The 12,406-nt window shown below is 42.2% G+C and overlaps 1 protein-coding gene across 16 annotated transcripts in view; it reads right to left on the bottom strand.

The window, feature by feature from the left end:
* The window catches only part of ank1a (ankyrin 1, erythrocytic a), a 132,815-nt gene that overhangs the window by 112,289 nt on the left and 8,120 nt on the right, over window positions 1-12,406 (bottom strand). For 15 of the 16 annotated variants that reach the window (XM_042487615.1, XM_042487606.1, XM_042487616.1 and 12 more), the window contains exon 1: window positions 2,962-3,318. The exons of the other annotated variant lie outside the window; for it this stretch is intronic. In XM_042487615.1, the coding sequence (XP_042343549.1) occupies window positions 2,962-3,087 (126 nt within the window). In that variant the 5' untranslated portion in view covers window positions 3,088-3,318. Of the gene's footprint in view, window positions 1-2,961; window positions 3,319-12,406 lie in introns of those variants that run through there. 16 annotated transcript variants of the gene reach the window in all.

Here is a 12,406-nt window from a genome sequence, read left to right on the forward strand (position 1 = left end):
GATAAAATAAAAATTACAAGAAAATAAATAAGTTTTTTGACCTTAAAAGCCCAGCTATCAGCCCCCAGAGGCCATGACAACAACTGGACCAAAGAAGACTGAACCAGGTGACAATCGAAAAAGGGGGATAATCAACTTGCTTTGCCAAGGAGCCACTTTTGCAAAATGACAGGAGGCCAGAGGCCGGTAAATAAACAAACATCCTTAATATTTATTGGTGCATGTAATAAATTAATTGCCTCTTTTCAGCCTTTTGATATGTCCCCATTCACAGGTAGGGGAATTTCTAAAATTTTAGGACATTGGCAGCCTTGGAGGGACCTTTTTCAATGTCTTTCTCTTTCATGTAAAATGAAACAAAAACAGCAGTTAAAAACATGAATAACAAAGGGGAAAAAAAGGGAAAAAAAGACAAATTCCACAAATTGCCTTGATTTAGATATGCGAAAACGAGTAGGAAGAAGGAGGGAGAAGAACTTATTTGTAGGAAGCAGAACTTACATATCCTACCCCTTTACTGAATAATTAAATTATTATGAACAACTCCCCATAGAAATCCTAATCATGACTGAACCCCGGGCGACAGAGCCTTCTCTATAGCCACCTCCTCCCTCTGGAAGTCTCTCCCAAACACATCCGGCACTGCCCCGACCTCTCCCAGTTCAAATCATTCATCCAAACCCATCTGTTTAAAACTGCTTTTAACGTCTAATTAATTTCATACTAATTTAATGAATTGAACAGTGTGTATTTTTTTTATATATCATGGGCCACAAATTGAGTATTACTGCCCTAAAGTAACCTGCAGATAAATGACACTATCATCCTTTCAGAGCCCTGCACTCCCTCTGTTGCAACTAAAATACCAGAGCCATCAATAAATCAACAATAATAAGCTGAAACAATTAAATGCACAAGACATGTAAAGATCAATCAAAGAAGCTACGAGTGATTCTTCATATAATGACGTAAAACACATCAACTGTGCAGGATAAGTGATTGCAAGGCCTCCAGTGAGAAAGGAAACTGAAGCTTACATAACAAAAAACCTTTGCTTGCAGCTCACAAAATGACACATAACCTCATGAGTGCACATATGCGTTAGTATGTGTGTGAAGAAAACTTATAGGGCGGTTAAATTAAAAAAATATGGCTCTGTCAGAAAAGTATTGACCTTGCCTGCACTGTGAGGATAGGGACACTCCCGAGGTGTAGGTCGATACACAGCTGATGGCACAACTACTGAGAAAACACTGTTGTCGAGAAGCAAAGAAAGAAAACCAAGTGGAACGGTGGTTTTGTTAACCACAATACAATGCAAGGAAACTTCTGAATAACAGACTGTAGAATTGGACTACGTAGCTGCGGGCTTCAGAGAGGAAACAAAGAGGGCACTGGAGAGAAAGCGAGATAAAGAGAGAGAATTCCCCCAGTATTAACATCTGCTCCAGAAACCAGGAATGGCTGTAAGCCGGTGTTAAAAAAGGAAGAGAGGTTGGGAGGGGGAGCTGGAGGGGAGTCAGGAAGCTTATTTGAAAGACTTAAGCTGCATGGTTACGTAAGTGATATGGGATCCTCTGAAACCATACACTTTCAGTCAAAGTTGGGATGCATTAGTACCCTCGCCAGAAATCTTATCCCTGCGTCATCCATACTGTTAGAGCTGCAGGCTTTCCCTTCTTGAATGTTGCCCGACATGCACATACCACACTTACAAACATGCATAAAACACACGCACACAACCATCTCTGCAACGGCTTTCACACTCCTGGTCTTTTTAATGAGAAGATCTGTTTCTTAGAGAGGTTAGAGGTGAAGAATATGGAGAATCCTTACAGTAACTCATTGGCTCATATCAGTCATCGCCGACATAGTGGCGGTATATGTGTGCCTGTGATGAAACGATTGTGTCTGCAAAAAGAGCTGAGGAGCAAACCCCTACTTAGAGACATCTACCCCAGGTGTATCTGAGTCATACCACCTTTCGCTCTCTCCGATTCGTGCACAACAAAAAGAAAAATCTAATCCCTACACCAGCCTCTCTGCCCTGCCTCCCCTCTCTGTGAAAGTGGAAGCTGTACTGTGTTTCTGTCCATAACACTGTCTCTACTGCATCAGCATCAGATTGGTTTACAGCCAGCCTGGCACGGTGCAGGCTCACAGGGCGGCTGGACTCATACTCGCTTTGCTGAGGACCAATTTGCCACCAATACACAACAGCACAATCTGCGGATGACTCATTTTCATTAATGAGTTTGAGTGAAATCCGACGAGAGGCCGGAGGAATAAAGTATACTCGGCTGCTTGGTGATACGTCCCTGCAGTCATCGACTGGCGGAGCAGAGATTTATTGTTTACAATGAGCCCTGCCAGTCGCTCCAGCTCTGCCTGGGACTTCTCAGTCAGACACAAGTCTGCAGGTATTGCTCTGCGGTCATTAAAATGCCACATAGAGGAAAAAGGTGAGAGGAGAAGAGAAAGGACTCTTTGCGGACACTGGGACTGTTTTTCGTGGATAATTAGTGCTGTAGTGAAATTTCGCTCACTGGCACCATACCGCAGTGTGACAACAAAGAAAGAGAGGAGACAGAGATGTGGAAAGGGACAGACAGTGAGAGGTAGAGTACTACACTGCCTTATCAGACGGCTTAGACAGGACGGTCAATAAAGCAGGTATAAAGCAGTCGAGAGGAGTAGGAGAGCATGCAGTGTGTTGTACCGTTTCCCCATGTCTGTATGCACAGGACATACATGTGTGCCAGGGAGACTGTGTGCACACACAGTAGAAACGCACTCATGACTGAGTTTCCATGTGTGACCCGGCATCCCTGACCACAGCTTAGCATGACAGAGAAAGAAGGTGGGGGGGGGCGTCTCAACCTTCCTGCCCCCCTCTCCAGCCACCCCTCCCTCCCCACCCAACCCCCATCACTCCACCCCACCTGTGTATAGTCCCAGTACCTTGCGCTTTTTATCCCGCGAGCGACTCCTCTTTTTAACCCTCTCTTCCTCCTTCTCTTTGCGTTCCGCCTCTAGCTGAGCTTCTAAATCCTTGTTCTTGCGGAGATGTTTGGCAGCTTGTGCCATGGCGTTGGTGGTGGGGGTCTGGGCGGCGTTGGCGCGTCCAGATCCTACGGCGGTGGTCTGCTGGGCAACAGCGCTGGGACTTCTACCTGGTGCCGGCCAACACTAGCGCTGCCGCTGCTGCTCTGTGCTCCTCTATGGCTCTGCAGAGTCTGCGAGCGTGCTCACCCTCTGCCTCCTCCTCCTCTTCAGCAGTGCAGTCACACACACATCGGCAGTCCTCAGCCGTCTGCTGTGGGATGCTACTGCAGCGCTGCTCTCTCTCCCTCTCTCGCTCGCTCTCCCTCTCCCTCTCTCAATCGCTCACGTACTCTTCCCTCCTTCAATTTTTCCTGCTGCCTTCCTCTCTGCTCTCCCTCTTTCTCTGTGCGAAAGAAAAAACATCAATAGTGAAAAAACTGTTTTTCCTTTTTTTTTGACTTGTTTTCCTTCTTTACATCTCTCTTCCTTTTACTGCTCTGACATTCTGTGAAACTGCTTCGACCCCCTCCTCCCTCAGCAAAGATTAAAGAGGGATGAACTGACAGTCAGTTGAGGAATAGCCCGAGCAGCTTTGAGTCAAAGTCAGCTCTCCTTCCTCTCATTGCATTGATTTTGTTTCCTTTTCCTGTATTTAATTTCTCAGTATCTCATAGTCCTGCTGTGCGTCCATCTGTGGAGGCTTGCTAGGCTGCACAGGGATCCCGTCATCGCCACAGCCAATCACGCAATCACTCACACACACACGGATACCAGAGGAATTTTTATAAAAAAAAATCTAAAACATGCATGAGGAAAAAAAGCTGTCTCTTACTCCCTCACTCTCCCCCCTCTCTCTCTGCTTCCTTCTCCCTCTCTACTGTTTAGGCGCTGCAGCAGACAGGATTGGTACCCATGCAAGGATGTTGGTGCAGTGTGCTTGTGTTTATGAGAGTGAGGCTGCGAGCAATAAAAGGCTATTCCACATCACTCCCTGGACGTCTGTTGTAAAGTAGGATACAGGCACATCAAAAGCTTTGCTTCATTCACTTCTTTTTCTGGTTTCCTGCATTCTTTTTCTCCTCTTTCCCAGAGCCCCTGTGATAGATTTGCTTACAATAAAAGAAAGGATGGTACACATAAACGTATTATAGAATACGTTGCCTCTGTGTCATGCGCTCATGTACAATGTATGTGTGAATATGTGCGCAGTGAGAAAGAGGTGCATAGGAAGAGAGGTGCTGATGGGGCCGGCACCTGTTTACTGGTATTGCTCTGCCTCTCTCTCCTTCCTTCCCTCCCTCCCTCCCTCTCCTTCCCCCTCTCCCCTCCTCCCTGCAATGCTGCTGACGCAGGCAAAAAATATCCTTTAACATCTCTCTTTGCCCAGCTCACTATACATCTCACGTACAGTTCACATTGATACAGGACACACAAAAACACACACATGTTCCACACACATGCCAACAAACGTGGTTCAGTGCATACATAAACACACACACACACCTCACACACAGAAAAAGGAGGGACAGCTTGGCTATTACAGCATTCAGCAGCCACATCTTAATTTCTGGCTTATTTTTTTTCTCTCCTACATGAATTATTTTAGGGGATCACATGGGAAAATATACAAAAAAAAGCAGGATATTATCACTCCCCATGCTATTGTCGCAATTTGAAAGTTCTTTTTCTATTATTGCAGTAATTATCAGGTCTTTACCGACAATAATCAGTTGAATGACTCATGATTTTAAGTGCTCTTAAGAAAATGAAACTGGGTTTTATTTGGCTTTTTGTGTCATATAATGCCAGCATTATGTTAACAAAACTAAGATTGTTGCCATCCTTTTGAGGATTCCTGGTACATTTCACTCATTATCTGCTGCTGCTTCCTGTCCATATCTTAATACTTATGTCTTTCTCTCTCTCTCTCTCTCTGTTTTTCCTCTGCTCTCCTGCCAAGGCTTCCCCTGATCTGATAGCAGCTCCCTCTCTCTATACTGCAGCATACTAATGAATAGGACTGGTGATATTGCCTTCTGTCTGCAATGCTACTACACAAATCACTCACTCATGTGGCCTAGCTATGACACAAACAAACACAAATACTGACGAGCTGACAGCTCAGTGGCAAGAGATCCATCACCATATCGAACTCCTGGGGAATGTGCCTAAATGAATCACCAGCTGGACTGACTGCACTGGTATAAGGAGGTTTTTGCTTAGTCAACTAAATTGGTCTTGTTATGCCATATACTCTTGCTCTGCTAATGGAAGAGCAGTTTTACAGTGAATCTTAACACAGCCAGTGGGACCACTTATAGTAGCTGGATCATCTGAGGCTGAACCTGGAGAAACCCTGTGGAGAACAGAGCGTTTCACACCCATCACATACTAACAAGGAACACGATAGCTAAACAGTTGCTTTAACAAAATACCCTGTGTCAAACACCAATTTCAACACCTTTTTGATGTTGTGCTTTTCTGCAGTCTACCTTCAAACTTCTCCTTGGATGAAGCGACAGAGATATGCTTTCAAAAAACTCGCTGATTGCAACTGCATTATCATGATGCACCAGTTCTTTAACTTATGCACAATGGAAAGCAATGGCTAGTTTATCAATCTAAAAACTTAAAAAGTTTTGCTTTGAAAAAAGAATGGTAGTCATATAAAGTATGCCTAGACAATAAATTTACATATCTAGGAATGTTCAATAAATGTCAATAACCTGACAATAGCTACAACAGCCAATTACATCTAACCATAAGATCAACCAACCAATCAGCAAGCAGCCCAGTTTATTTAACATGTTATACTTCTATGAAACAGTAGAAACATATCAGAAGTAAGCCAACAACAACAAAAAATACTGATTAGGAGACCAAATTTCATTACTGACCTTGGAAAAAGCTATTGAGAAGTCTAATTAGTAGCTGTTCTGGGGACAGTTTCTATAATTTAAAGAGTAACTTACCCCCCAGCTTTTGGCTTGAGTGCCTCCTGTAATGTGACAAAAAATGTCTCAAAAATGGGCAGAGCTGGGTGGGAGCTAAGACACTACCAGGCACCTAATCGTGCCGCCTCTCAATCCACAGCATTTCCCTGCCCCCTGCACACACACAAAGTAGTCGTTTGGTGAGAGGTCGGTGAGAGGCCAATAGCTAAATTCAATTGCAATAGCCAGGATTGAGCCTTTAGAGGGCAATCACTGTGTATATTCACACACAATATTTAGAATTTTATTACTTTGCCCTGAAATGTCAAAAGTTGGACCTGAATTAATCATTAACACTAAATGCCCATATATATTGCTTTTCAACTGAAAAAAAGTGGTTTGGGGGTTTAGTTACTCTTTAAAAAATGCAAGCTGACTGGCTACATGAATAGGACTATGACTGCATCACTGCAGTAACACTACCTCGAGGATGAGGTCATTACCGTAATCACTACTGTTTTTAAGCCAATATAGGGCCTAATAAATTCATTTTAAAAAAAATGCACTACTTTGGCTCTGATGCAGGCCCTCTCTCACGTCGCTTCACATCATGAGTAATAGCATATCGGAAATGAAAGCTTCTGTGCTACAGACAGCAAAGACGGACACAGGAGCTGCTCCAGTAAGTTAGCAGACTTGGAACTGTGTGTCCAACATAAGACAACAGATGTTAGTAATGTTATAATAAACATCACAATCTCTTTCACACTTTCACACTCGTAATGTTCTGCCATTAGTAATAGTAGTAACTTGATGCATCCACAGTCGTATGAATGTGAGAACTGCACGGAGAGGAAGACAGAGTGAGATTGCAGATGCAGGCAAGAGATTTGACCAGACTACCATGAACAATAACTAGATACACCGCCATGCGGTTGCATCCGTCCTTGACCTTTAACTCCCAGATTCTAATCAGTTCATTCTTGAGTCCAAATGGACGTTTGTTCCAAATTTGAGGAAACTCCCTCAAGGCCATCTTCAAATATTGTGTTAACGAAAATGAGATGGTTGCAAAATCACCGTAACCTTGACCTTTGAACACCAAATTCTATTCAGCTCAATGTTGAGTCCAAGTGAACGTTTTTGTCAATTTTGAAGAAATTCCCTAAAAGTTTTTTTGAGATACTGCTTTCACAAAAATGATATGAATGCAAGGTCAGTGTGACCCTGACCTTTGACTACCAAAATGTAATCAGCTCACTGCTGCCTTGATTCCACTCAAACATTTGTGTCAAATTTGAAGAAATTCCCTCAAGGTGTTCTTCAGATATTACGTTCACAAGAATGGGATAAATAGGTCACAGGGACCTTGACCTATGACCACCAAAATCTAATTAGCTCATGTTGAGTCCCAATGAATGTTTGAGTCAAATTTGAAGACATTCACTCAAGGTGTTCCTGAGATATTGCATTAACAAGAGTGGACCAGACGGAGGGATGGACGGAGGGATGGACAGAGGGACAACCCAAAAACATAATGCCCCGGCCTTGGCTACTGCAAGCGTGCAGGCATAAAAATGCAGCGCAGCGCTGACAGACATTTCATACACAACGTAAATAAGACGCACCTGCCAAAGCACATCCAACTCATGTAGACCATTTCAGTCAGCCATCCCATCACCCTGATTGTCACTGTGAGCAGAGAATCCAATAAGCAGAGTAGTTCATACACTTCACTGATAAACTGCCAAAACGAAGTGAAACATTGCTTTATCACCACTGTAAGAAGAAAACACCATCACAGCCCTAAACATGAAACCAGTTCCTCTCCTGTTCATTTTTTGGACACATTTCACTGATTAAAACAAATACCATGCATGCAACCACTTGATAAAACCCTGTAGGATTTAAAATGAGCAACTTGTGAATGTCTTATCATTAGTGAAACATGACATTGCCCCCATTAGAGATGCGCGAGTAAACAGTGCTTAGAAATTGCTTTAGACTTCAGGACTTCAGTAACTTTTAATGAAATCGCATGATCTTTATCGGCAGATGCAGTTTTTCCAGCTGACATGGAATTATAAATGTTAAAATTTCCATTTATTTTGAGGACTTTAAGATCTTCTCATTTGTGTTGGCATTAAATGGCATCTCTATGTATTAGGGCGATCTGTGTCTTCAATGTGCACTAATGTATTAAGAAATTGTCCTACACATTACTTTGCTTAAACATGTTAAACCACTGGGATGGACTTAAAAACCCACATAAGTCTATCTTTGTGTTTCAGAGTGCACCCATTGTATATTGACTGTCCCTGGGGTGGTCCTGCCTGAGACACAAAGGGACAGGTTGTATGGACCTGGGGGGAGAGAGAAACACACAGCTACTGCCCGAGTTTCTCTTCAGTGTGACGGCCAGCACCCGCCAGCATATTAGCCGCTCCAGTGCTCCTCTAAAAAAAAGTGGATGGGACACGACAGAGCCACACACATACACCGTCGTAGACCCACATGCAAACTCACCAGAGTGAAAGGAGAAAGACAAGGCAGCCTATTCAACACATCTAAGTATACTGGATAAAACCTCACTATCAGCTACAGACCCTGTAGACAGAAACACAGACAGTCATGTAACCGCTCAAGTGTATTCCGAAAAGTACACTGAATTTTAACTTCATCTGAGTTGATTTAACACACAGTGGCGCAGTGTTGATATATGTCCACACTGGTCAGCGTTAAAGGTCCAGTGTGTAAGATCTAGAGGGATTTATTGGTAGGAATTCAAAATAATATAATAAGTATGCTTTCTTTAGTGTATAATAACCTGAAAATAAGATTTTAAAAAAAGTGAGAAGTTGTGTTTTCGTTGCCTTAGAATAAGTTGTTTGTATCTACATAGGGAGCGGGGCCGCATCTACTGAGTGTGCAAAATTGTACTGTCATGTTTTTACAGTAGCCCAGAATGGACAAACCAAACACTGGCTCTAGATAGGGCCATTTGCGTTTTTGCGTTGGCCACCATAGTTAGAAGCCCAGTGAGCAGTGTTTTCTTTCTTTTCCACAAACTAACAGCTGTGAAGGTTGTGACACAATGTCACAGACACATGAGAAGTGGTTTGGTGTCAATATATTCATAAATGAGCACGCTATTGAAATTACATCCTTGAAATGCGAATATTTAAGGCAATACGTCACTGAAAGTGATGTTAAGGGATACTCTGTGGGACTTTTCCACAAAGCAACAGCTGTGAAAACACTGAAATGTGCGTGTTTAAGGCAAAAGGTCACTGAAACTGATTAAGAGATTTGCTAATAGCTTTTTAAAGAAACTAATAGCTATGAATGTTGTGACAGGATGCCCAAGACACACAGGAACTGGTTTGATGACAATATATTCATATATTAGCAAGCTATTGAAATCACAACCTTGAAATGTGCATAATTAAGACAACAGGTTATTGATAATGACATTAAGGAATCTGAGGGCTCTTGTGTTACATAGGCTTTATCATGACTGTTGTATGTAAAAAAGTCATACTATTATAAGTTACACACTATGGAATGATATGCCATTAAAATAATGTAAAAAGTGATAATAAAGTAGCATATAAAATGTCACTTATGTCATAAAAATGTTATTAAACTGTTATGAAAAAGTTACAGTGTTACAGTTTTAAAAACACACACACACATTCACACTATAATAATAATAGTAACAATAAAAAGTCAGTACTTTTCCTGTGAAGCCCGCATTTCGATGCAGTTTCCCTAAAATGGCGCTCAGTTATCAAAACCTTGAGCTTCCCTGATCTAAGATTTTTGTTTTAAAATGCTCTTATATGGACAGTATAGCTGTTAAATTTCTCCTGGTGGGAACTTCCCCCAGACCTCCTTGGAGGATTGAATCACAGCGGGTGCCTGTTGAAAATGTCCAGAAATCCCTTTCTGTCACAAATGTATTCATTTTAAACTAAACTTTCTGGTAGACAGGCAAACTTCTTCAGACAGCTCTGAAAAAGGTTTGGGGCATGTTCAATCTCGAACGTTTTGCTACAGTTTCTGAATTGAACAACATGTTTCCTTTAAACAGTGTAAAACATTGTGCAACAGGCTTTGAGGTATGGTTTCTCCCGTCTCGTGGTGGTGTCCGATGTGCATCCAATATGCAATGATGTTTATATAAAACAAATTCTTCTGGATCTGTACTTATTGTACATACAATGTTTGCTTTATTGCACACTTGCTTTGGCAAAGTAGACGTTAGTTGTTCCCACGCCAATGAAGCCCCTTCGAATGAAACTGAATTATACCTGCCATATTAAGAGGCAGTGCACCATCGTAACACCACAGAGTGTTTAATGTACCACCGTTTCTGTTTAAATATACGCTGAGCGCGCCTCTGTTTCCTTTGCTACAATCCAGAGCAGACTGATACAACTGTAAGTTCAATTAAGTATAAACACGTGCAAAGTGCAAACAAGTGCTTCAGTGGGGAAACAACACTTTCCAGTGACACCACCCAACTCAAAGATGCACTCTACACCTGGAAATGAAACCATGTTACACTGGTAAATTTGCTATGACATTCACTGAAATGTCCCAGCTTTAAAATGAAACAGCAACAGTTTGCTGGAGGCAGACAACAAGTTTCCATCTCTTGAAATATCATAGTGTGTAAGAAGTACACTGTCCTCAACTGGTCTTTCTGGCCAGTCATCCCTAAAAGGAAATGTCAGCTTTACACTAATTTACACCCACACCACAGGTAAAACTCCTGGGACAATATTCTCATTTCCTGCTCTAATTTAGTCACCATCATCATCAGGGACAGGTCACAGGGACACACAGGTCCTGGGAATATTTCTCAAACACTTCATTAAATCAGTTTATCATAATGCCAGGAAAGCTAATAATGCATCTTATTGCTTTGCATCAGTCATATTAACACCTCGGCCACAGCAGTAGCTCATGTACAGATACAGCAGATGCTGCTGGTTTTTGCTATGCTGTTCATGTTGAATCCACCTCAGTATTTTGGAGAGTCTCTGGTGTGTTTGCTGGCAGAGATCCACAGCCTACGGTGAGATACAGTATTCTGCAGGCCATCCTCTGCACCATCAACTGTGGCTTATAGAGTTATTTTAGCAGCAGTGTTAGTCACTATCAGCCAAAATGAGATGATGGGATGAACAAAAACCCTTGCTGTATTTGTGCTTCTACAGTATGGATGAACACTGTGGACCATTTCGTGATTTTAAGTGGATCAAAGGATCATAATACTGCCCTTTCAACCACGTGAAACAGATTATGTTTGGTCGTCACAGAAGATCAATTGGAAAGGCGAGAAACATGGAGTGGGGAAGAACAGAGGTGAGACAGCACCCTCTATTGATTTATAGGGGGTACTGCAACAGGGAGAGACAGGGACATTCACTGCATGGGTCGACAATCAAACATGAAAGGTCCTGGTAAAAACCTACTGTTGAGATGTGGTCATTTAGGAGCCTTGAATCAACCAACATAGTACAACTATTTACCAATAATAATAGTTAACATCAGTCATATCTTACAGGACAGAAATTGCAGGACTAACGGGACAAAGACAACAAGTGGGGTAGGATGAGGACTAATCCATAATACTGATTACACCATGGATCACAGTGCCCCCCGTGGGCTCATCTTCCAGTGAGTGTACACGCACAGCAGAGCTCAACACTGCACTGCAGCACATAACCAACTCAGAGCAACACCACAGGACTGCACGGCTCAGTGCTGCTCCGCTAAGAGAATGCACCGTTCAGATATCATCACGTGTCCAAACTGACAGGATGAAAGTGATCCCACGTGAACATGAACACTGAAATGTGTATTTAATTATTGCTGACATTATGTACAGAATGGACAGTCAACGGATGGAAACAACAGCTTTGATAAGCAATTAATTGTACAAGCTATTTCTGAACAATGACAAACATCGGCTAATTCCAGCTGGTTAAATGTATGGATTTGTGGATTATATCTGACTTAAATAATTAGAAATCAATACATTGGGGGGGGGTTGGATTGTTGGTGGAACAAAGCAAAAAAAAAATAGAGTGATGTCTTTTTGGATTCTGGCAAATTGAGATGACCATTTCTTTTTTTCCCAACTTTCTGACATTTTATTGACTGGACATAAAAACTAGCTGTAAGATGAATCGGTAGAAAAGAAAAATTCAGTGTACTGCATGGGTAAAATTAGGTTATTTGTGTAAACCCATGGGACCATGGATGGATTACTGAATGGGCCAAAAGGGCCACCTGGTCGTCACCTGCAATGAACCTGCAAAAAATGCCACTCAAATTACCATGTAGTCTACCAACCAGGCAGAGACTAAAAATTACAGATAAGAGACACAGAGACCACAAAGACATGGGAAATAACC

This window comes from Plectropomus leopardus, chromosome 6 (assembly GCF_008729295.1).
Source record: "Plectropomus leopardus isolate mb chromosome 6, YSFRI_Pleo_2.0, whole genome shotgun sequence".
In the NCBI taxonomy this organism is placed as follows: domain Eukaryota; kingdom Metazoa; phylum Chordata; class Actinopteri; order Perciformes; family Serranidae; genus Plectropomus; species Plectropomus leopardus.